Raw genomic sequence first — 27,199 nt, forward strand, 5'->3', positions numbered from 1 at the left:
GGCAAGAAGTCAAGCATTAATAACTAATATAGAAAAGGAGTTCAGGCGAGTGGAGCAGTCACTTCCACAGCATAACAATAACAAAGAATAGTCTTTGCGAGGAATGACTGTTGGGTTGACTGAGATGTTGTTGCAATGGGAGTCATAACAGTTTTGATTTTTTTTTATTATACATTTTTTATTGCCATTTTATGTATTTATTTTTTGTTAATTTGTTAGAATTATTTTTCATTTATTATTTTAGAATTTTTTATTTTATTTTTTTCAATCAGAGGTGTAAAGAGTACATGAAAACCATACTTGTAAGTAAAAGTACAAACACCTTACAGCAAACATGACTCCATTACAAGTCACAAGTCACAATACCACTTGAGTAAGTCTTAGAGTGTCTGATTTTAACAGCACTTATAGGCTCAAAGATGCACTAGTCCTCGCCACCTAAGAGACATGCCATTTAAAAAACAAGAAAAAGTTGATTTGTGAGGAGAACTATCACGTTTATTCAGAAAAAAACTGAACTCCTCAATATTGCAATCGACACAAGAGCATTTTATCCGTCTACAAAGACTCAAGTCTCAGTTAAGCTCAAGTGCTCAAAAATGGTAAAAGTTAACCAATATCCTTCAAAAGTTCTCTTCAATATAACGCATAAATAAATAAAATAATGTTTATTATAATTAAAGCCTAAAAAGGTCAATGCCTACTTGCACTGGATATGCTGGTTTCAGCCTCATCAGCGGCTGCAGCAATGTCCTCATCTCATATAAAAACCTGTGACTCACAACTACCTGCTAATGCACTCGCATTCACTTAATGTAGCCTTGTTGACAAGTTTAGGTAATAAGGGCAAAACGCACAAGACATACCTTTTTAATGGAAAATAAAAATTTATTCAAAATATTAATAACAACTATAATGATATCTCAATGGTACAAATAACACTGGCTCACAAACCTTTTGCGGTAAATGCTTAAGTGAGCGAGTTCAAGGTTTCTCTGGGAACACAAAAGTTTGAGTGAAAGCAAAAGCTAAGAAATAATCTTTTTTTCTTCCGATCTCATACTTTATCCATCACCATGAGCCCTTATGGACAAGTTTTCAATCTGTCAATGTTGGTTTAAATTATTTCAGAGCTTTCTATCTTTTATTTTGGTTATAGTGTGGCTGCCAAAGTTAATGCACTGACTAGTATACTTTCAAAATTTCAAATGAAATTTCTCAGGACACTCTACTGTTATAGTGGTATGTTTAATGCAGGTATTTGAAAGGTTTCAAGCTTTATAATATACTATATATCAAAAACTAAAGCTTAAAATAATTTTTGCCCATTTTAAAAATTATTTTAGTTAAATGTTTTTCCATTTATATTTTTATTTTCATGTAGTTTTTATTTCAGTCTTTGTAAACAAACCCATTACTTAGTAATGAAAACAAATTATTACGACCATTATTTATTTATAATTAAAATGATATGGACAAACACAATTGAAACAACTGAACCACGCTGTATAAAGCAATGCAGTATACAGACGGCACACATCCAGATCCACCTCAAGGCAAAAAGAGCATCCATTTCACAGGCCATAAGAGGACACAGCTGTTTTGTCTGGCGGCATGTAAAATCAATGGAATATAGAGGCTAGAAAGACTTTAATCTTTATAATCTCACTTGAGGCAAATTAACACTTAGGCTTACCTGTGTCTCTATTGAATTAGTCTTGTTGTTTTTAAGAGCAGCTCATGTCAGCTGATTCAGACCTTAAATAGCCCAAGTGGTTGTAACACACACATTGATTACACTTCCAGATCCACGTGAAGCATACGGCAGTCCATCAGCACTTTATGTGTAATATAGGATGCTGCCGAAAGCTTATTGTGTAAATGGTGAATAAGAGGCATATTGACAGCGATGAAAGACTTAGTGATGTGCGTGCCAACCCCACGTGGGAGGCCAACAGACAGCTGCTAGGTTGCTCCTACAATTCCACAGCAGTGTGTTTACAGGAAAAACATCTCATATCAGCACTCACATGGCCACATTTACATATGTACATATCATTTTCTTTCCGCTTTACTTGCCCACTCACACAAACTCATGAAACAGCTGCATCTTCTTTTGCATAACACATGTAAATGCAACATAATAAAATGCACTATAAAAAGAAATTGGGAACAGTTATACATCAATGCTGAGAAACGTGATGCGTTTTTAATTACGTTAAGCTTTTTTTGCACTGGATGACTTATACATTTCAGAAACAGATTTAGTGTTCATATTTTTAAATGTCATCAATTATGTGTATGACGGAAATGAAAAACTGTGAGGAAGAGAATATCAAGGCAAATATGTATTCATATTATATGAAATAGTTACATTTAGATGCACGTAAAAACTGCATGAAAAAAAACCTCACACAAACATCAACAACGGTAGCAAATTATAATCTGATTGACTGCCAACTTTCTTTTTTCTATCAGTCAGAAATTAACAACACATATATTTTACGGTGAGACTGTCTGATTAACATTTAAAGAGACCAACCACAGTTTGTTTGTTTGCCTATAGGGGTGTGTTTAATAAAATATATATTTCATTTAAACCTGTCCCTAAATGCCTCTAGATAAATACTGTATATTCCTTAAACCCACCCCTTAAAAACAAACAAACTGTGGTTGGTCACTTTAAATGTCAATCAGACAGTCACTTCCTGCTGAAGATGGAAGTTCTTTGCTGTGTCTGAATATGCCAACATCCATGCTATAAAGTAGGTGAAAAACAGTGTGTGAGTTGAGTAATATGTCCGAATTCATAGTATTCATTAAACAGGTGGAAAGTACCTGGATGGCCTACCACTTCCGGAGAGATTCTGAAGTGTGCATTCGATGAGCACTTTACTGTCCCATGAGGCCATGGGAGAGGATTTGTGAATGGAGGTGAAGCAACGCGACTGATGCCATAAGTCACAAGACAATGACAACATGGCGGATGTAGCACATCCGAATTAAATTCATATACTACACACATCCATACTATTTAGAACATACTTTTTTAACAGTCGCGAAGTAAGTTTGAAACCAAATGTAGTACCTACTACTCAGTATGTGATTTCAGACACAGCAAAAAGTTGCAACAATTGAGGATCAGGTCCTGATCTTATGCCACAGGACAAGCGTCTGACTACGCAAGACTAAACTAATGCTGAAAATCAATACACCTCAACAGCATAATGTCAGCAAAAGACAAAATTATGCATCATAATGCAATCCACACAGTTTATTCCTGTTGCAATGCATGCTGGGAATGTGCAAGTCAGCAATATTTTTCATTATGAAACCGTTTGTTCAAATGACTCTCTAAGGCTATAGCAACAACATTTGAGGGAAATATTATTGGTCTCACACGTGTTTTTATGTATCCAAATTCACATTTCTTAGCATTTGTGACTCAAAATCATGCTATAAAAAATGTTATTCTTTGACATTTGGAATGCAGTGTTCTAACAAGAAAGACAGGCCATGATTCAGATTAAAACTTTCAAGTTTGACAAAAGAGGGTAGCAGACTTATAAATTGCACTGATTATTAAACGCTGTGCGATAGACTCTCTGCTTTGAGACAATTTGTGACCTTTTCTCTGGCTTCATCGCCTCTCGCTGTCATTCTTTATCCCTCTTTAATTCTCTATTCAATTACGGTGTGACACTTTGTGTGTGTCAGCATTTGACTCCATTACTTTGGATTGCATTAGGAAATAACCACTGCCAATCTCCGACCTAAGGTCCTGCCTTAAGCAAACGGCTTTGAGGATCGTTGTCAATTTAATCTCAAGCGTACACTTAGGAATTCCAATAGGGAAGGTTCAGGTCAGGTCTGACGAACTTTGAGATTTCCTGAGGGCCAATATGTCACTTTTTTATAATACACAATTTGCCACAAGTTTATTTCAGCTTCACAAATGGCCCGTTTTATTATGTTAATGTTATAAATACATCTGGCCAAGCTGACTTAGAATCAAGCCAAAGACAAATCAGGTGGAGAACCCCAGTCTCATGAATCATTCACTGCTTTACCAATTGGTGGCAGTTTTTGAGCCTACTGTACAGTGTGTTTTATGGAAAATACACAACAGTAAAAAAAATTATTAGGCAAGGATGTATTAAATTGAGTAACAGTGACAGTGAAGACTTTCTCTTTCAAATAAATGCTGTTCTTATGGACTTTCTATTCCTCAAAGAATAAAAAAAAAACAGTATCACAATTTATACAAAAAATATTAAGCAATTACACAATGTATCAACATAATAAATAAAAACTGTGAGTAAATGTTTCTTGAGCATGATTTCTGGATCATGTGACACTGAAGACTGGAGTAAAGATGCTGAAAATTCAGCTGGGCCATCAAAAGATTTAAGTACTTTTAATCAAATAATTGCAGCATGTTAAGAAAAAAGAAAGATCATTTCAAAAAAAATGTTAACACTTTATTTTAAGGTGTCTTTGTTACACTGTTATTATATATTTAAGTACTGAGTAATATTAATTAACTACATGTACTTACTATAGGGTTAGGGTTAGGATGAGGGTTTGATTTAGGGTTAATTGCATGCAATTATGCATAATTTATAGTTATTACTACATTTATTACATGTAACGTGTAACAACGACACTGTAAAATAAAGTGTTACCAAAAAATCGTATCAACCCCAAACTTTTAAATGGTAATGTAGTGAGCCGCATTGTTCTTTTTTTTTACTTTTAACTAATACTTTTAATGGGTTAGTGCGACATATTGAATTGGACATGACCGCAAGCGAATGTTTGACTTTTCTTTTTAACTCTTTCTTTTTAACTCAGAGTCAGTTAGAATAAAATCAATTGTTTACAATTTATTATGTCAGGTAAATGTATTATGCCAATTTCATAATCAGTTCAAAGATAATCAATACAATAACATCAATATGCTCAGAGATAAAGAGTAAAAGATGTAGGCTAAACCCGACACAAGTCCTTGAGGTCCTTCAACATTATGGGCTGATCTGAGTTACAGAATCGCCCTGAGCCTCCTGTTGCATTTCATTATCTAGCCAGAAACTTCTTTTCACATGGAAACATTTGCTAACAATCGGAATTTGCATTCAGAGTTTACACCTTTCGAGAGCAGGAGACCATTTGCCTGGAAGACCCACCCTCCTTTGTGTGCAAGTTATCTCTAAACTCTTAAAAACTTTATTACCTTTTGGTTTACATTTTTACCAGTCGCACTGAGACATTTCAAATGATACCAAATATGTATAATACTGTATGATAATTATTCACATTAAAGCATATAGATTCTTGGGTGAATTTTGGTGATCTCAGCATGAGGGAGAAGGGACGGGGAAGAGGGAAGGAAATGTAGATTAGGATGATTCTGAGGTGAGACTTGCATCTCGATAGTGCACAAGAGTGAGTTCAAATGTTAATTTCCTTTGTTCTCTCAGAGAGTTGCCCTCTATTCCAGTTTTTCCCGCCTTACAAGTTCATGAGTCATATGGAACATTCTATGGTATTTTATGGCGCTTTTTGATCTTGATAGATCTAGTCCCCATTTACTGATATTGGGTATATTCTAATCTAAACACTTTCTGCAAATCAAATTTTGTCCTCCCCCGGAAGAAAGTTTGTAATGGCATTCTGTTGGGGTTTGGCGAGTAATTAATGACAGAATTTTCTTATGGAAAACAACCTGCAGTTAAACTGAAGTGAGACAGTGGAGTTTGTGGTGGATTTTCATACAGCAACCATTCAAAATGAACAAATGGGGACGGTACAAAGCCACAAATACATAGAAAATCCATCGAACAGCAGACTGGACTGACAGCACAGCGAGGCTGTAGAAGAAAACCTAGAGCAGCCTGTACTTTCTGAGGGAGCTGTCAGAGATGTTCTACCAGTCTTCTACGCTAGAAAAGAATATGGTGGGGCAATTGGAGACCGTAACAAACAATTCACCAAGTACATGCTCCCTACAGCCGCCATTAGGAGGTGCAAAGTGTCTTCTCCAGCTCTCATCTGCATGTTACTGGCAGTCACTGCAGTGGGGAGTAATGCCAATAAACAAGCGTACATTCTTCTATTTTTGGATCCATTAACATTCAGATTTTTCTGTGTATGTGATGCTATTGCATTGTGTGTGTTCTTGCACTGCTTACGTGGAAGCAGGTTGGTACACCTGCTTCTGGGTGAAAGGACGACTATACAGGGAAAGTGGAAGAAGAAACAGATCCTATTAAGATAAACCTATATTTACAAGGAGTACACCATTTTTAGCGCCTGTGATCTTTGTGAAAAATTTATTTATGTTCAGGATCACAAGCATGTAAAAAAAAAAAATCAGTTTAGATACACATCAGATATTGGTTTCCTCCGGTTTATTGAACGCAAAACACAACCAGCTCTCTGAACTGGTAAACAGTGGTTAGCACTTTCTTTTTTCTGCTTTGGTTTGGCATGGATATCTTTTTTCCTCACTGATCTCCTTAAGGTTTTTTTTTTTTTTTGGTTCTCTCAAAAGTTTCCTTTCTCTGTCTTTCTCTCTTTGAGAGTGTGTAGTGTGCATGTATACCTTACACTGTGACAAGCATTACAAAAGAGCAAGCTGAGGATGGCCATGGGCAACCATGCTCAGACGAGCTGTGGTACATTATTACATAAGCCCCATACGCAATACGCAAATGAACAGTTCTAAGGAGGTAGGAAAAGAGAGAGAATAAATGAGTACAAAAATGGGAGAAATTATACAGCACTGCATACTGAAAATAACAACAACAATAAAAATAATAATAATAATTATTATTATTATTAAAAATACAAATATATAAAAAATAATAATAAAAAAATAAATTCAATAATTTAAATAAATTAAAATAGAATAAAATATAAAAAAAAATAAAAAAAAAATAAAAAAATAAAAAAATAATAAATAAATAAATAAATAAATAAATAAATAAATAAATAAATAAATAAATAAATAAATAAATAAATAAATAAATAAATAAAATAAAATAAAATAAAATAAAATAAAATAAAATAAAAAAACTTAACCCATATAACCAAACATATGCAATTTGTTCATGGAATTGTCAGCCTTGAAAGCTGGTTCAGCAGGTAAGGGCTTCCTCAATGTCAAAAAGCACTTGTGAAATCATTTAATTTCCCAGTCAGAGAGAGCTCCTGCTGTCACTGATTAGCCAAACATCAACCTGACTACAAAAAGCTTCTTTAACACATTATAATTCACCACAGTTGTTTCTAGAAAATTGGAGAGAAATATGCACTGCTTTTGCTGTTCTAACAAGATAAAAAGCCTTATAAAAGTTGACTTTGTTTGTCCCCAGCTGTGTGTCTCGATTGCCCTAAGTGTACTGACAAAATTCAAACAAACTCTTCTGTCCCCAAACAAAGGAGAAGAGCAGGGAGGATCTGGGTAAATGAGGGACAGAGACACAAAGCCTCAGAAACACCTGAACTAGTCAAAGGCTTCATTATTTTGAGGTAGACATGCTGCGTATGATGATATAAGAGGTATATGAAAAACAAATTGCCTGAACAATTTGACGAATTGACTGAATTATGCTCAAAGATTGGATCATTTCTGGCTATTACATAATTGACAATAATGAAGAGTTTTGATTGCTTAGCTTTTTACGCCTCGCTCAACCAGCCAACTGCAATTTAAAGCCTGGGGTGTTTTGAGGTTTCAACATGATGAAGGAGGTAATACTCTTTTAAAGTCAAACCAAATCAAGTCTCATCTTTTTTGGAAAATAATTTTTGAAACCTTAGCATCCTAACTTCATAAAGACCACATAAAAGACTTCTAATACCTCTGTAGATTCCAACTACACTGAGATCCAGTTCCTGCCAAACTCTCTCCAATTTATTCCAAAAATCACAGTGTTAACTTACTTTATTTACCACTTGCACACCACCGGAATATTATAGCTGCAAAATCATATTGTAAATAATTATCAGCTCTACAATTCTAAAATGTTAAGAGAATTTTCTAGTGTTCATCCATATAATTTTAAAATCACCATCAGCATGGAGCCTCAGTGAGAGCTGGCAGCTCATTGGCAGCATCGGCACTGACTTTAGATATATTTTTAAATGGTGAAATTGTGGGAAGGATGAGGCTCTTACCTTCCCTTTTATTTACCTCTCATTTTTATTCTTGACAGGCATTAAATACTTCTTGACTCTTTTTGACTTGTGCCAATTGACGCCGGTGTAAGAGTTCATTCATCCAGATACAGAATGCACGAGCTTTCTTATTTAAAAATCCTTGACAAGAAAATAAATGTAAATTTAAATGCAAGAATCAATTATCCAGCCCATTCATATTCTGTCAGCATATTTAAATTAGTAATGGGATGAGGCAGGATGTCCAAAAACAACATGAGATGTGCTTAACAACTTCATCTGAACTGGAATTCTAAATTCTTCCACTTAATGCATTGATGAAACATTAAACAATGATCACAGTGACAGGGGAGCTCACAGAATACAAACATCAGCATCTCGTTAAAACAGTGAATATGATCAGGTTTTATAAAAAAAATAATGTAGAGCCTTTTTTTTTCCTCAAAAGATACAAGCTCTGCCTCAGATTTGGTAAAGAGTGTGTGGGAGATCCGGAGACCCTTGGAAGTCAGAGAGCTGCCCACAGCAAATGTCAAGGCATGGTATTATGAGCTGAAGGGTACCGTATGAAAACACACACGTAGAGTTTATCAGACAGAACTGTCTGGTCTCAATATACAAAAAACACCAAATTTATGCCTTCAACTTTTAAGTCTGTGTATTTGTGTGCAGGGATATTAATAGCTTTTGATGCAGTAATCATGTGTGACCTCTACTGGTGAAGTCCTGTGGCAGATTAACATGGAAAATGTATGTGACACAAAACGACTGCAATTCACACTACAGGCGACAATCCCTTCACAAATGAGAAGATCCACCGCAAAGCAGCCAAGAAAAACAGCATCAACTTTAAATGAACTTTTGCTATGATTAAAAATAATTTAATGATATAAGCAATTGAGAAATGAACATGTAGATAAACCCATGATGATTCTAGACCCTCTTTGACTACTTGGATGAAATTAATAATAATGATAATAATCATTTTTATTATATATTACTATAAATAAAACTGAAAATGCATGCTATTAAAAGTGATTACAATGCATAATTTAACTTAAAAATAAAATAATTTATTATTTATAATAGTGAAGTTCCCATCAAACACTATGAACCTGAAGTGCTAGTTTAAATTTTTGGTTTAAAGTTTTACACATAAGCTAGAAAGATTGTTCGTGAGACGAAATGGCTGTTGGTGAGACTCCACACAAAATACACGCACTTTTCACAAGCGTCAGTTGACGCAAATAAATGTTTCCCCGTGTGAGATTCATCCCGAATAGGTTGTAGATGTCATCAAATAATATGACATATTATTAATAATGTTGAAAACATTTTGTAATTGCTTGATATTTTTGTGGAAATTTAGATATTTTATTCAGAATTCTTTGAGGAACAGATGAGTAACAGTCTTACTGATGCATTAATACATTATTGCCGATAATGGGCAGCAATAGTAGAAAGGTAATGTTTTGAGAATCAATTGGGCAATGTGCTATTAACAGTGTTTAATTACTATTATTATGGTAATGGTGCGATCATGTTTTGCTCACGGTTGCTCCCTGTATTGCCGCTCTTTTTAATATTAAGCATTAATCATTATAAATAAAGTTTTTATTAAACTGTCAATAAAGAAGAGTATCTAGAAGTGACTATACGTATAGTCGCGTCGTATGCAAATATTCAAGCTTACTTTGATCAGATTAGGTTTCCCATTTTTATAGAAAGAAACGTACAAGCTTGTTTTTACGCATAATTCTGAGCAAATACACTATTAAAGTTAAAAAAGCGAGAGAGAATTTATACATATCTTAAGCCATCATAAGACTTTCCCTCTTTGCTTTATCAGGTACTGCAATCTGAAGAAACCGATCATCTTACCACTTGAGCGACGGACAATATTTTCCAAAAAAGTGTTCTGTGGTGCCACCAGTCCTCTTTTTCCCCCGTGCATTCTGCGGTCGGGCAGTGTCGGTCAGGCTCGCGGACTTGGTGGAAGCTGGTCGTAAAAGTGATGCAGGCGGGATGGGAATCTATCGGTGGGATGGAGAAGATCATTGTAACGCTGCGCCGTGTCTGACTGTTATGGGTCCTTTGTACCACAAAGCGCTCGCAGTTCTGCAGGCTCCGCGCTCCCCTTCTCTGCGCCTGCGCACTTGCAAACTGTAACAATAAAAATTGACTGGCACAGGAATCTCAACATCGATGCCCGGTGCCATGGAGATAGTCTCATGCAACAGATGGCGCCAATTGCGCGCGATTTAATGAAAACTCACTGAACACTCCCAGTAGCAGAATGCTATAATTCATGAACAGGGGGAAGGAAGGAAATCTTCGCGCAATCTTAATGATATTAGTTGCTCTAAATTACGTTAATAGAAATAGTGAATATTTTAGTTTCTTTAAGCCTTATAAAAGTTGACTGGCTGTCCAGGCTGTCTTGTTTGCCTTAATTGGTCTGGCAAAACTCAAACAAACTCCACTGTCCCCAAACAAAGGAGAAGACCAGGTAGGAGCTGGGTAAATGAGGGACAAAGACACAAAGCCTCATAACTATACTGCCAAGTGCAATTTAAAGCCTGGGGTGTTTTAGGGTTTCAACTAAAATGATGGAGGAGCCACAGAGCGCTCCCCGGCTCTGCACACTTGCAAGCTTAAGCTGTAACAATAAAAATTGACTCGCACAGGAATTTCGATGCCCATGGATATAGTGAAAAGAAACATAGAATAAATTAATTAAACTAAACTATAGATAAATTGTTATTATATTTTATTATTGCTTAACAAATATGAGCGAATTTCTAAGAAAGAAAGTAATGAATGAATGAATGAATGAATGAATGAATGAATGAATGAATGAAAATCCAACTCAAGCCATCCCGTGGCGCCATATTTTCGGAAATGCAGTTAGATTGGGGACGTCCTCCCTCCCGCCCCTCCTGCGCCGCTGAAGTCCCCTGTCTGAGTAGGCTGTGGACAGAGCCCCTATTGTTCCCAGCCCACTCCTGCCTAATATGGAATTTCGCAAGGAAACCAATGATTTCCTGACACTGACGATGCGTAGCAGCGTAGGGGCGAATGTGGAAAGCTGTTTGGAGTATTAATGGGAGTAGGCTAAACCAGGGTCACAGACACGGCTTTTGTATTGGTTTCGTCGTCGGACCTGTAAAATGTAAAATGACGGAATGCAAGTTGTAGGAGTTATCGTGAGTTTTCATGAAGCTGCTCTCGATGGCGCCGGATTGTTTCGGAAGCGCGAGCTAAAGCGTGGGTCACCTACTTGACGGATTTGCCTGCTCACCGAAGTCTACGACACATAAACTCGAGTGTTTAAACTGGTCAAACCAAGATTAACGTCTCAAAGATTGATATTTCTGTCGACAGAAGACTTGGCTACCTGTGGTGAGTATAGTTTCTGGACTTGACCAACTATCATGCCTACTCTCAGCTCGAAAAGTAGGCAGAATGCAGTGGAAGCGGTTGAGGATGGAGGCAGTAACAGCAATCCTGTCGATACTACGACCAAGAAGATGTTGAAGTGTGTTGTGGTCGGCGATGGAGCGGTGGGAAAAACCTGTTTGCTGATGAGTTACGCAAATGATGCTTTTCCCGAGGAATATGTGCCAACTGTATTCGATCACTACGCAGGTAAGTTGGTTTCTAGCTCAAAACATCCCTGTTTATGAAGTGAAGTGTACAGCATGTCTACCTAATCCTTGTCTACCCCATACAGTAGGCTACAGGGTAGGGGACGGTCCCAAGAATAGCCGCCTGAAAGAGGAGATATCAACTTCCAGAGCGAGGACTGCAGGGCCGACAGACTAAAAACTAGAAACGGGGTACGGGGGGAGGGTCTGCCTCCGCTAATTTAGGTTAATCAAAAATGATATAATAATGCAAAAATAATTAAGTGTTTGTTATTATGTGCTTAAAACGTCTTTAATTTAGGTTAATCAAAAATGATATAATAATGCAAAAATAATTAAGTGTTTGTTATTATGTGCTTAAAACGTCTTTAAGGTAGTTTCTTACTGTGTTAGGGACGTCAAAGACACTTTATGTTCCGCAAGACGGGTAATAGCAGCGAGGTGCGTGTCAGAGCTCGCGTGCCGGCAACCTGTTGATCACAGGAGCAGACGAGATCTAAACGCGCTGTCAATACTGTGCTTTATGCATCTTTGTGGAACCACAGTGTTTTGCACAAATGTGTTGCCAATCATTAAGTTTACCATCTATTAAGTTTTTTTTCTCTCTCTCTCTCGTTCCCTCTGACTCTCACGCATATGCACGACAGCATAAGGCTTTGGTTTCTTTGCAGGGAAAGCCCCCGTGATACATGCATGCTCTGAGAATCATATGAGGATCAAGTCTAATTACACAGTGGCTGACAGGTCAGCTTCAACATCCTCTGAAAGTGGTACAGCTCTGTGAGAGCAGCATGGCATTTCCCTCATAAATACAATGTATGCCAAAGCAAAGAACTTATAGGAAGAAATATTACCAACAATATATTTTACTATCAGTTTCCCCTTACTCAATTCTCCCAAGCACTCCAAAATTCTACGCTGAAAAGTGATGAGTGCTACAAAAGTAGACCTTCCCAATGCAATGCTTGGCTTTTTTCTTTTGGTGTTATTAGCAGTGGGAAAAGTTATCATTTTTACAGGCTAGAGAGAAAAAGAGAGAGAGATTGTCTTATTTCCAATGTTTGCAAAGTCTCTTATCCAGCAATCTTCATCTTCAAATGATTAATGGATAAATCTTTGTGAAAAGTAAATATATATATATATATATATCTGTATGGCTCTCTCATTTGTGAAAGCTCTAAAACTTTAAACCAGGTATTGTCAAATGATTTTCTTTCCTTTTTTTCTAATGTGCAATTTGATCAAATAAGGCATGTTTATCTGGGCAGTTTCCATTTTATGAGATTTTAATAGTATCCTGTGTTGTAATTTTCTCCAGCTGGTCATTGCAGGCTCAAGACATAAAGACAGACGAGTGAGTAAAACGTTTAAACTCTTGGGAGTTGAATGAGATGGAAAGATTTTCAAGGAGTGTGATTCTTGGTCAACTCCTCTGGTTAAATGAAGCTGATGAGTTATGATGTGGAGGCCGTCCAGAGGACACTTAAATGGATGTTGTCACAGACCAAAAATTTGAATGGAGACGTGTTAATGAAAAAATAAGGAATGAAGTTTAAAGCTTTCTCATATCCTTTTTTTCATTAATACCTATATCAATATTTTTACAATTCATTTTGTTTATGTTAGTGGTGCATAAATTACACACTTCACCTATAAGGAAATGAAACGGTGCTCATAAAAAATAGAGAACACATAAAGGCATTTTTATTTGGTTCCATTATAGTGTGCGGCAAACATAGTGAATGCATGGTTTGTAAAAGGTAGAAGTACTCAAACACTTTATAGGTAGAATGCCATCATTACAGTACATGAAAGTAGAAATGCATGTTTTAATTTGGTAAAACCCTTTAAGTGTCCATCAAATACTCAGTTGTTCTATGTTGAATATCAGCAATTGAGATTTGCATTAGAATTCATTTTATGGAATAATTTTATATTGCCCATCCAGAAAGAGGTGTTTTTTGGTATCATCACTATACAGCACTTTCTTGTGTTAAGGGAAATTGAGAGAGAACAGTAACAATATTCTTCTAGTGCCAATCAATCACTTACATTCATATTAGGCCCCACTACTATCTCCACATTGAGAGGGGCCTTTACACAGCATCATAATAAAGTAGTGAATTGTCACATAGTGGCTTAATGTCCAGGCTGAAGAGCACAGAGCTCCCATTGTAGGCCACTGAAAGCTTTACTGTGCTGCTATGCTAGAATTGGTCTTAAATGAAAAACTCTGCATTTATTCCATTCATGCTCCAGCAGTAATTGAACAGTTTGCAATATAACGCATTGGGAATACTGCAATCAAATTATCAGTGAAAATATAATTAATAAGTATGCGTCTTTTTCAAATTGTATGAACTGAAATTGTGAACTGAGGAATTCAAGCTGCAGGTATTTGGATATATATTTATATTGTTGAAATATTTAAATAATTTAAATACAGTTTTGTTTTAATATATATATTACTGTTCAAAGTTTGGAGTCTGTAAGATGTTTTTGAAAGAAGTCTCTTATGCTCATCAAGGTAATATAGTAGAATATAAAGATTTAAATAAACATATAATTCAATAAACATTAATTATTCTTATTATTATCTGTGTTCAAAACAACTGCTCAATATATTTGTGAAAACCATGATACATTCATGTCAGTTTTTTTTTTTTAACCATGCAAGTCTTTACTGTCACATTTGATCAATTTAATGCATCCTTGCTGGATAAAATTCTCAATTAAACATTTGTTTTATATTATATATATATTATATATATTTTAGTACAGCATTTCACCTTTCCAGCTAGTTTGTTGTCTAAACAATCTATTTTTATTTGGTTGGGTTGGGTTGGTGGCTTACATACCTTCTACTTTTGGTGACATAACTCCAAATAAAATAAGAAAACATAAGTTAATAAGACATAACTTAAAAAAAAAAAAAAAAGTAAATAAGGCCAAATATAATATATTCATGAGGAGTGAACTGACATTATATTCTTTTCACCAGAACCACTGTGATTGCAACCTATTAGAGTCAGAGCTCAACCCAGGAGTATGTGGGACTATGGTTTCCGTCAATAAATCCCATGGGATCAGAATTCCCTTGTCCAAAACAAACCGATGACATTCCCGGGACATGACACAGTGCCTGCTAATGTGTTTGAGATGAGTCATCGTCTAGTGTGGCTCCCACTAGACTCCTAACAAAATCAACTAATCCGCCAATTATATTGCATTGTAGATATTCCTACATGGTCAATACTGAAATGCCATATAGCTGTAAAGCTAAAGTTTTTTTTTTTTTTTGTCAGGGCCAGGATAGGAAAGTAGCAGTTCACATTTTCTATCCTTGGATTGGCAGATCTAAGCACCTAAGTTCTTTGAAAGTTTTTTTTTTTTTTTTTTTTTACTCACCATAAGCATGAATATTATGCACAAAATAAAACTATTTATGTTTGAGATAAGTCATAAATAAAACAATAGCCTATCAGTGTTTATTAACACTGACATCCATAATAGTTAAATTAATACCAGTAAAGGATACCAGAAACACCAAGGAAAGTTCCGCTGTGTTTTGTTCTGGTTTTGAAGATGTATTCTATTCTTTGTTGCCTCATAATATTCATGTGGTTTGATGGTTAGTGGTATAAACATGCCAGATTTGGTTAGTGTTTGGTTGGTGGAAAGAGCAAAAGGTGAAATTGGTTGGAGTGGTTAAAAGAAGTAAACCTTCTTTTGAACTTGTCACTTTTACTTAGCGGTAAATGTTTACTTGAGTACGTCTAAAGCACACTTGAATTAGTTCTAGATAATTTAATTATTGAGAAAAAAATGCTAATTTGATCTTATGACTTTATTTCCTCTGTCCTACACAACATAATAATGTTTCAACTGTTTTGTCCATACAATGAAAGTCAATGGGGTCCAAAACTTAACTGAAAACATTTTTCAAAGTATTTTCTTCTGTTCCACAGAAGAGAGAAAATCATACAGGTTTCTGATGACAATAGGGTGAATATTAATGTAAATGATGACAGAATTTCCATTTTTGGGTAAACTGTCCCTTTAAGTGATATCATAAATTTAAATATTTTTGAGAGTAGAAAGAGAGGGTTCATAAATAAGTAATTTAATAAAAGCTCATAATTACTGGTGTATGTACAGTGAGTGGTTAAGCCTATTTAATGTTTTGCTGAGTGAAAGTACTGTCACAAAACATTCACCAGCAGGCAATGCTTAATCTTATAACAAGTGCTGTGTAAGGGTCTTACAGATTCTTTTGGCTTCAGAACGCAAGATTAATCACATTAATGCATTTTTTTTGTTATGCTATGCAAAATGTGTAGATTATGTACACTTCGAGCCTCTGGCAAGCACAGTTCTGCAGCAACAGGAATTAAAATTAGGATGAAACCCTGTGGTTTATTTTGGACTTTGACCCACCAATGCCTTCAAATGAACACTAGCGGTACAAGCTTCTTTAGAAATCACACTTCAGGAATGCCAACCACTCGAAAAATATACAAACCCATTTATACATCACACTGCAAGCACATACTGGATATATTTGGCAAAGCAGAGCAGATCTTATAGAATACTGTGTAGGAAATTATATACATATGCATTTACAAGTCCTTTAAAGAATGCCTATCTTTTCAAACTTTTTTAAAGGATTTGTAAAGTCAACATTTAGAGTTCTTTTGACAAATTCTGCTTTTCAAATGTTTTTTATTTATTTCAATTCTACTTCCTTACATTCAAATTTCTATTGCAATTCTGCATCCTGTTTACTAAATTCAATTTCAGGAATTGAACTGGAATTTTCACTATCGCTATGGCTCAATTCTCAAAACAATAAGATCAGATTTGAATTTCTTATTCATTTGGGCAAATTACATGTGTTTTGGCACATGTGCAAACCCATACACAAAAGAATTATATTTGAAATATATTTTCTGGATATGTTTTGGAATATATGCAAATATTTGAAATTGGCCCAATAAATATATTTCATACTTATATTTCATATATTTTTGTTATATTTCAGAATATATTTCAATGTATTTGGAATATATGCCACATATATTTTTGACACTTTTGGGGACCCGTACAGAAAAAAATACATTGAAATATATTCTGAAATATAACAAAAATATATGAAATATAAGTATGAAATATATTTATTGGGCCAATTTCAAATATGTGCATATATTCCAAAACATATCCAGAAAATATATTTCTTTTGTGTATGGGAAAGAATAAGTAGCCTACAATTGTCTACAATTTCAAAGTAACTAAATGCACATGGCTTGGTGATCAAAGCTGATGAGTTGATTTAAATTGTCACTCTTCACAACATTTTTTCCATCATGTGAGCCATCACATGCAAAATGAAAATGATCAAAATCTGTCCGACATACAGGTATATTTCATAAATATCTTTCACATTGAATGTTTTTTGTTTACATGTAACACATTGCTATAAATATATGTACTGTAACTGTATACATACAAATATGCAAATTCTTTTTCTGTTTACTACAGTATTGACTTTTGTCCAGTAAACAACCTGCTGAAATAAGTATCTAAATAACTCAGTTTGATACACAATAGCATTCAGCAAGACAAAATGTACAGTGTCAACAACACATTTATTTGTATAACAATCATCTCCAGGGTTGATTGCCATGGTCTCATTTTGGTGGCATTTGCCAATTTACTGACAAAATAACTTGGCTTTGAAGCATGAATTAAATAATTTGGTTAAGTTACTCGATGTTTTTAGACATGCAATAGAGTTGTGATGTCACATAAAACAGTGAGTTAAAATGACAAGAGACAGAAATGAGCTAAAGCAATTGAGTAAAACCTTTTTGAGGCATTTTCGAGCCCGATCTCACGGGAAAACGTACAAATTCTACGAGGTGGCTTATACGTACGAATTCATACGACCTGACGATTTTTGCAAAATCGTACATATTTTACGAATTGGCCAATTCGTATGAATTCATACGAATGACCTACCCCTGACCCCGCCCCTAAACCTACCCATCACGTGGGTTTAGACAAATCGTACAAATTCGTACGAGTGAGGTCGTACGAATTAGTACGAATTAGCCAACTTTTTATCATTCGTACGAATTCGTACGAATTGGTCGTGAGATAGCGTTGGCATTTTCAGTTCAATTCTGAATGGTGCACAACACACTGATTACCAGATTGCAGTTAAAACACAAATACATTTATTTCTAAAAGACAATTTTATGGGAAATTTGCTGGACTGGATGGTGGACAACAGTCCATCAAGAATGGGTGTCATTTGCGATTAGCAGTGAAAGCACCTACAGTAAATGAGACCTAATGCATCTGTGCTGGAATGGAAAGTGTCTAAATTAAATTTGCAGTCTCTTGCCATTACCATGTGAGTATCTATACAATTCGCTGTACTGTTCTTATGGGCTAAAGCTCTTTAATGCAGATAGTGGCTGACTCCAATGTCACAGGCCTGTCTGTGAAAGAGAAAAGAGCTGAGAAAGTTGGCCTGGAAGGACGTGGGTGCTTCTGACGCCCCAAATCACGTTTCACAACAGTGGGTTAGTCTTGAGTGAGACTGTAACCCAACATTGATTTTTCTCCAGGCCACAGAATGGGGGCTGGGGTTTGCCGAGAGCTCGAGCCTCATGGGGAAAAGCAGCTGACAGGAGAGAACAGCTGAGAGCCTGATTCACAGCCACTAACCCTTCTTTGTCTCCACTGACCTGCTTCTACACAGCTTCTACTTCTCAAACTTTTACCTCAGCCTTGTTTTGTATTAGTAGTTCTCCTCATATATAGGTAAAGAAAGAGTCAGAGAATCAGTAAATGAAGAAAAACTTGCACTTTTTCAGACTCCTTATTTAGCCTGGCCCCAGGAGTGCTGGTAAAAAGACTTGTCAGGAACAGCTGATAAGCAGTGGCAGAATCAAGGCCACTGTTTCAGGTCCATCTTCACAGTCTACAGAGAAAGAACTTCTAAGCACATCTAATCAAAACACCGCTTGGCTAGATTCCCACAGCTGCAATACCTCGCCCCATTCTTTCAGCAAAACACCACCCTGGAGGTTCTTGCACACCACTGTCCACGTGGCTCCTCAGTGACCCCGTGTTCATACATGCAGCTAAGATAGGAGCATTAGGGCTAGTGCTGCTTTGAATTTGTCTCTTGTCCCCATGTGTTGAGCACATGATTGTTAAAATTAGCACTGAGATTAGCAATCGCTCAAAGCGGTGTAAAATTTGAATTTTAAAAGGGCTGCATAGTCCCTTCTTGTAATCATAATTTATGAAACAAACATTATGCCCTGTCAAGTGAAGCAGTAAAGCTAGCATAAGCACGTCTTTAGGGCTTTTTAGTGTCTTTTAGGATTTAATATTTGTTTATAACTGATTAGGTCCGTTCAAATTATGCTTTCAGTATATAAGTTTAGCAACAAAGCAACTTTTCTCATAATAAAATATTGTGAAAGTCATAGGCTATTGACATCATTTTCTTTAGCACTCTTTTTGCAAGTTGAAATAAAAGATAAATTCCCTCAAAATTGCTAAGTACTAAAGAATTGTCATAAAAGTGCATCCAATGACTTGCGCTACATTTCCAGCTTTCTGAACTCAAATTTTACTCAGTATTCCATGATAATCTTTCCTTCAAATGAGCTGTTAACTGCTGTAACTGGATCATTGAATCAATGACTTGAACGTGAAAACTGGATCACAATATTCAAAGACTGTATATGCAAAGACGATTCACTTGTATTATTATCAATAAAAGAAATTGCAACAGGCATTATTGGCGGAATACAACCCCAAAAGTCATCGCATCACTGCATCTGTTGTTACAATAGAAATGGAAACAGAAACAGTCAGTGTCCTGACATGCACATTGGCTGAACCAACCTGATAACCTGATACTTTTTAAATGCTATTTGAGCATAAGAAACAATATTTATGGGAAAGTTCATGTCAAACAATTTGTTCATGAATTTGACATTGATACTATCACAAGGCAATCATATGACTTCAGTGGGATTGTAATATGACACACGAGTTGTATGAACCGCTTTTATAGTTTTTTATGGTGCTTTTTGTCATTTTTGAAGCTTGAAGGCAGCAGGCTAAAAGGAGAGTCTTGATTTTAAAGATCAAATTATTTTTGATAGTCAGTGGTGTTCATCTATGCTCAAACTCTGCATTGCCATATTTTTTATTGTCACAATATTGGAGAGTTTTATCTGAATCATCTGTAGTGAATTTCTTCTGAACATTTTGCTGGGCTTGTTTTCGAGGAACGTTGGAGATGTTGTCTGTCTTCTCCTTTTCCAGAAACTTCTTGACTCATCCAGGGAGCCAGAGCAATAGTTTGCAGGAAGTGCTTTGGTTCTGTCCACAATTTTCATGACTGGAAGGTCATTGCATTGGCCATGTTGGAAGCATTCATGGGTATCTGGCTCAGTACAGTTAGTGGGCTATCAAAAATTGGATAAGATCCTAAGCATTAATTATGTCATCCCAGGCATCAATATTTCAGGCCATCATGGAGTTGATTTTCTTCTCTCACACATTCCTTTAAAGTTTATCAGCCTTAGCAAACCACTTCATGTTCAAAACATTGAGTTTGAGAAGAGTGTGGACACACCGTGGATAGTAACTGCAGTTTGTTTGATACCTCAATTGAGTCCAGCTGTTTTCCTGTTCTCAGCAGTGGTCCTTTATTGCATGTTGTTTGATGACAAAAGTTTGACTTGTCTGGGTTTTTTTTTCTTTTACTTGTGTCAACACAGCCGTTCTCTCCCCCTCATCACCCACAACACAGAATGAAATATGTATGCACGCACGCACCGTTCTTTCCTCCCTGTTTTCCAAAACCGGTCACCCCTTGCTGTTGACAGCTGTCCTGTTCCAAATCAACCTCCGTTCTTCCCACCCACAACCAAACAGCAGGTCCAGAGTTCTGGAAGTACATCAGAGGGATGTGATATAGCAGGAGCATAAACACTTTTTGCAGACATATTCTGCACTGTTCTTCTATTTTACATGTATAATGAATCTGTTGTTTTGTTTTGATTTTTTACAGTGAATGTAACAGTATCTGGAAGGCAGCACTTACTGGGATTGTACGATACTGCTGGACAAGTAAGTTAATGTTTTTGAGGTCTATATAGTACCAATAGCCCATCTGCTTAACAACCTGAGTAAGGCCCGTTCACACCAAGAACATGACTGTATTATTATCCACACTTAATATTTAAGAAGTCCGGCATACGTCACCAGAGAGAATTCTGTCACTTTACCAGAAGATTAAGTATGATATTTTGATTCAAATGACAAGGTCAAAAAAAAAAAAAGAAGCATATGCATGGCTAAATCATTCACAATAAGATCTATGGAATGCATTTCAGATCTTTTCATTTCGATTTCAAACATTATTCACGCAATAACAAAACCTCAATAAGACTGACTGCATTTAAATTCATTCATACATTTACTATTGTTACCAAATAACAACTGAGTACAGCAACAGACCTGACACTAAACAAATTGATGTTTTTCACTAGGTTTACTTCAACATTCCCTACCAAATACAGTAGAATTTCATCATTTAAAAAAATGGCAAAGGGATTTACATTAATACTCTTAAAAAACATCACTAAGTGACATTGTGGCATCATATCACTCTGAATTAAAATTACAGTCGCGTTTAATGGCAGAATGTACAGCCTGTTTTGAATAATGTAAATAAAGCTGCAAGCAGCGACTTGAAATTACAACAAACCACAGGCTGGTAGGTTTTTGTCACTGTCAGCCCATCATAATGACTTTGATTTTGGCTTATTATTGCAGTGATTCTTCAAAAATAAACTCACATGAATAGTCAGATACAGCCTGAAGAAATGCATCTAAATCAAAGCCCAGCGGTTTACTTTTCTTGTGTGTCTAAAGGCATCACAGAATCAGCCATCCCTGCAATAACCATATTATTGGACCCCAGTTGTTAGAGTTAATCCTGGAATATATATAATGCAACAGATTACAACGTCTGAACATAAACAAAAAGAACTTGTTCATACTATGACTCTCCTCCACTCTTTCTATCCAGTGCCTGTGTAACATCCAAATTAGCTTTAGTTTCTAACTTTTTATGTACAGTGTCAGACAGTTGTTTTAGTTTTTTTATATAGGATTTAGAATTTCTTTTTAAATTCAGAACTAAAAAATAAGTTTTTTTTTAAGTTTAAGTTTTATATAATTTTGTTATATGTGCTTTTGTCATCTTTATTAGTTTTTGTATTTTTAAATATTTCTTTTTAGTTTTAATTTTTATTTCAGTTTTAGTTTTTGTAATTTTAGTAATTATTTCAGTTAGTTGAAAGGGCAACATTTCTAATTTATGAATTTATTTCATTTCATTTATTTCAATTACCAAAAATTTTTTTATATATATAAAAAAAAAATATATATATATATATATATAGTTTTTGTTTTAGTGAACAATATCAACACTGGCCTGGTTGTTGTATCATTTCCCCCAATTTTTTCCACATTTTAAGATAAAATTGTTTAAGTCAAAGTTTTAAGAAACTGAAAATGACACCATCACCAATCCAAAAATAGAAATGAGGCATTTTTGACATTTGTGTATAGCTGTTACTAAATTTCGATCATTATAAAAAAATATATATAATAATTAAAAAATATAATATAAATATATATTTCATCAATCATGAAAACAGAATAATTATCTGACTTACAGTTTATAATTTAAATAATTTAAAAAATATATTTTTTTTAATCTGAATTATAGTCAGATAATTATTCTGTTTTCATGATTGATCATTACTGTCAGCTTGTTAAGTTTGCCCTTTTTCTATTATTCCTGTCAGGGAAAATTCTATCATTGACTATATTGACTTTGGCAGTTGCTGACATTGCACTGGGGGGCTGCATTCATTTAATAAGATGTATGGAGTTTCTTACAGAGTATATATTTGAATAAATAATGAGGGAATAAACAATTATTTTATATGCAAAAACATGCAATATGTACAAGGAGAATAGCCATATGTGCATATTTAACAATAGATGTCTCAGATACAGCACTAGACTGGCATGAAGAGCTATAGGGTACCAATTTGCAAATATACATATTTACCAACAATGCACTGACTGAGGGTAAATTTTTTTACTTTGTTTTAAGGACTGAAGTAATAAAGAAAGCTAAAGTGTGAGTATTTCTGTACAGCATAATTATGTAAATGTTTCTTAGGATCTATAGCTGTGGCAAGGACAGTATGAGCTGTAATGATACATATTTGCAGTGTTTCAGAACTGAACAGACTGACTAATGTAGTGTGCAGCACATTGCTGTATAAATGAAAGTTATATAATTCAGCATGTCTATTCCTTTAAGCAGTTCAATGATACAGAGGAGCATTTGTGTGATGTTTGGCCCTTCTCTTCTATTGATCACTGACTAAGAGATCAATTGCACTCAAGAAGAACTGACTTTTACAAGATGCTGGCGCTGGTGCAGAGTTGTCATTTGGCACTGACACTTTAAAAGCCTAATGTAAATTATTTATGTTCATTTGCATTTCATAATAAGAGACAGAATAAAGTCATAGATGTTAATGATGCTCAGCTTGTCACTTTTATTTTACCAGAACATTCAGGGTCCTCATTTTTAATATGCACTTTTAAATGGCTAATATAAAATACTCAGATATGACACTTCTTTACATGCAGTGGTTTAGTCCGGTGATCTCCAAACAGGTGTACATGCATTGTACTTAAACCTGTAAAGGTTAAAGGGTTAGTTCACCCAAAAATGAAAATTCTGTCATTAATGACTCGCCCTCATGTCGTTCCAAGCCCGTAAGACCTCCGTTCATCTTCAGAACACAGTTTAAGATATTTTAGATGTAGTCATTTTTTGGACCAAAATGTATTTTCGATGCTTCAAAAAATTCTAACTAACCCACTGATGTCACATGGACTACTTTGATGATTACCTTTCTGGACATGGACAGTATACCATACATACATTTTCAATGGAGGGACAGAAAGCTCTCGGACTAAATCTAAAATATCTTAAACTGTGTTCCGAAGATGAACGGAGGTCTTACGGGCTTGGAACGACATGAGGGTGAGTCATTAATGACATAATTTTCATTTTTGGGTGAACTAACACTTTAAATTACTGTGTTAACTGGTTTTCATTTACTCTACCATTCAAAAGTTTGTGGTCCGTAAGGTTTTAAAAAAATATATATATATAAGTCTCTTTATTATATATATATATATCTTTTTTTTTTTTTTTTTTTGGAAAATGTAGTATTTTGAAATATTATTACAATTTAAAATAAGTATTTTAATATATTTTAAAATGTAATTTATTCCTGCAATGGCGAAACTGAATTTTTCAGCAGCCATTATTCCAGTCTTCAGTGTCACATGATCCTTCAGAAATCATACTAATTGGCTGGCTTTCTGCCTAAGAAACATTTCTTATTATTATCAATAAATATATTTATTGTTACAAAAAACAGTTGGAAACACTGATTTAGAAGCTTTAACCTTTAAATTAATTATCTGCCCTCTTTATCTTATTATTAGTTTTTCCAAATGATATGTTTCTGTTGATGAGATGAACTGAGTCTAAAGCAGGTCTTTATTCACTCGTCATCTTCGTCATGTGTTATAGGAGGATTACAATCAGCTGCGGCCCCTCTCTTACCCCAACACAGACGTCTTTCTCATCTGCTTCTCCGTCGTGAATCCAGCTTCCTATCACAATGTTCAGGAGGAATGGGTACCTGAGCTCAAATCCTGCATGCCTCACGTGCCCTACATCCTCATTGGAACACAGGTGCAAGAGTTTCTAATTCAGACAGTGATGTGATTTTTTTAATTAATAATAATAATAATAATGTTGTTGTTGTTTATATTTAATTATCAGATCAAATAATAATAATGCATTTTATTATTACTGAAAAATAATTATTGTTGTTGTATTTATATTATCAGATCAACCATTAATATTATAAATAAAGATAATAATTATAATAATTGTTATTAGATCAAATATTGAGATTAGGCATCAGATCAAATACAAATCTGAATATTTATGGACTGCTGAGGAGCTTGAACCCAGGAAAAGATCCCAGAACATTGTGGCATTTTTTTAATTGATTTTTTATTCTGGCATTTATTTATTGAAATTTTGTTCCAATTCATTCAGATTGACTTACGAGATGACCCAAAGACACTGGCACGTCTGCTCCAGATGAAGGAGAAGCCCCTGACCTATGAACAAGGCCTCAAACTAGCCCGAGAGGTTGTTTTTTTTTTTTACACTTTTGGTGGTTTGGCTTAATTGTCAGTTGTTTGTTCTTGATCTGTCCAGGTTACAAAAAACAGAAAGCATGATTTATGAACGATCACCACTGTGTGTCAAAGCACTGAAAGAATTAGTTCACACAAAAATGTGTCTCACCCTTATGTCGTTCCAAGCCTGTATGACTTTCTTTCTCATGCGGAACGCAAAAAAGAATGACAGAATGTTTGAGCTGTTTTTTTCCTATTCAGTAAGTGAATGGTGACCACATTTTCAAGGCAACATTTATAGTGAATAAACAGTCAAATTGAGGGATTATAAGAGGACAAGTTATAAGGCCAGCTTTGATAATCATTTTCAGAGCTTGATCAGAGCCTGGTCACTGTGGTCCATTTTCATTGCATGTAAAAGAGCAGCTCTGACATTCTGCTAAACTTTTCCTTTTGTGTTCTATGGAAGAAAAAAAGTCATACAGGTTTGGAACAACATGAGGGTGAGTAAATGATGACAGAGTACTTGAGTGAACTATCCTTTTTACCTAAAGCTGAGTGTTTTGTCTTATTATTATATATTGCTATCCCCAGATTGGAGCCCAGTGCTATCTGGAGTGTTCGGCATTGACTCAGAAGGGACTAAAGACAGTGTTTGATGAGGCCATCCTGACAATCTTCAGCCCTAAGAAACAAAAACGGGGCTGCGCAGCCTGCAGGAGATGTTGTGCTATCGTGTGAGGATAAAACATCTCCAACTGTGAAAACCCACAGTCCTCCAAAGCTTCAGGCAATGTAACAGACCCTAAACCGCCTCCAGTCTGCTGTACATCCTTCCTTTCTCCATCCGCCCGTTGTCCCTCAGGACAATGAGCGGTCTTGCCCTCGGGTTTGTGTGTCTCGTGGAGAGCTTCCAAAACAAGTGCCTTAATTTCTCCCCACGTTGCCTTACAGGATTCACTTCTCAAGCCAAAGAAGTTTCAGACTGGACTGCGGTTACTTGAACCGACATGGCGCGACGTCGCCAATCTCAATCAAACAAACGTTTTAGATTCACCTCTGGGCCATATATTATATGGTTTCTCGAGGCTTATGAAAAAATGAAAATCCATTCCTCCATGCAAGCTGTTTTTTTCTCAGTCACCTCAAATCAATATTGTGCTCTTTCTGGAGTCAATGCTTCAGCAGTTCGAGCTAGTTAATAAGGGAAATTCTCTGGAGGATGGCCAACTCATGAATAGAGGTAGAGCAGAAAGAAGAAGAGCATCTTGCAAGTGTAAGAAGTGCACCTTTACCACAAATCATTGGGTCATATAAAATTAGCAACTAACGATTAGCAAATAAACCGTTGCCTACCTACACAACCAAAGACACCAACAATAATACTTTAAAAAGAGTGACAATCAAGCACACTATGTGGAGACTGAAGTCTGTCAGTGACAGGATAAAGGGAAAATGTATATTGTGACAACATTAGCCCATGAATCATTCGTATTTACTTTTTTAATTTTCCATTTTTAAAACTGAGATGCCATGAAGTGTACTTAGTCACATTTTTATGAGCCATCAGAGTTTGATCTTTATACAATATAGGTGCAGAACAATGATGCCATTTAATGGTGCTGTAATTATTATATTTTTCATACGCATTTAGATTTTGATTTTTGAAGTATAAACTACAGCTAAAATAATGAATGAATTTTCTGTATTTGATCACAAATTACTCTGCCTATACACATTTTAAAACATGCTCTCATTGTTCTCTTTAAAAATGAGCCGATGGAGGACCGTAAGTGCCACTTAAAAATAAAAAGAAGTAACTAATAACTAATGTACTAATTCCAAAATTTAAATATAGATAAATCACTAAAATGTAATGACAAATTGATAAATCATTTTAAATGCAACATTTAAATTATATTTTTATAAAGCATTTTCAGATTGCTTTTCTTATCCATTTGCCAGTTGTTGTTTTTTTCTAAATGCATTTTAAAAGGTTTAATCATTAATCATGAATT

The 27,199-nt window shown here is 35.3% G+C and overlaps 2 protein-coding genes across 2 annotated transcripts in view; one reads left to right on the top strand and one right to left on the bottom strand.

Moving 5' to 3' along the window:
• kcnh5a (potassium voltage-gated channel, subfamily H (eag-related), member 5a) overlaps positions 1-10,255 on the bottom strand; it is an 84,657-nt gene extending 74,402 nt beyond the window's left edge. The window contains exon 1 of the mRNA XM_084431592.1: positions 10,063-10,255. Coding sequence (XP_084287718.1) covers positions 10,063-10,135 — 73 coding nt within the window. The 5' untranslated portion in view covers positions 10,136-10,255. The remainder of the gene's footprint in view (positions 1-10,062) is intronic.
• Positions 10,256-11,186: 931 nt separating this feature from the next.
• On the top strand, positions 11,187-26,983 carry rhoj (ras homolog family member J). Its single transcript, XM_084431683.1, has 5 exons — positions 11,187-11,829; positions 20,932-20,990; positions 24,559-24,723; positions 25,096-25,191; positions 25,776-26,983. The coding sequence occupies exons 1-5, from the start codon at positions 11,616-11,618 to the stop codon at positions 25,920-25,922; spliced, it is 681 nt and encodes a 226-aa protein (XP_084287809.1). The 5' UTR covers positions 11,187-11,615; the 3' UTR covers positions 25,923-26,983.
• The last annotated feature ends 216 nt before the right edge of the window (positions 26,984-27,199 follow it).

The sequence above is a fragment of the Rutilus rutilus genome, assembly GCF_951802725.1.
Source record: "Rutilus rutilus genome assembly, chromosome: 15".
NCBI classification, from domain to species: Eukaryota; Metazoa; Chordata; class Actinopteri; order Cypriniformes; family Leuciscidae; genus Rutilus; species Rutilus rutilus.

Excerpts from the sequence above, each read along its gene's own strand:
- rhoj (XM_084431683.1), top strand. The coding sequence starts at position 11,616 with ATGCCTACTCTCAGCTCGAAAAGTAGGCAGAATGCAGTGGAAGCGGTT. Across the intron at positions 20,991-24,558 it reads TGTACGATACTGCTGGACAA|GAGGATTACAATCAGCTGCG; the intron begins GTAAGTTAATGT and ends CATGTGTTATAG. Across the intron at positions 24,724-25,095 it reads ACATCCTCATTGGAACACAG|ATTGACTTACGAGATGACCC; the intron begins GTGCAAGAGTTT and ends CAATTCATTCAG.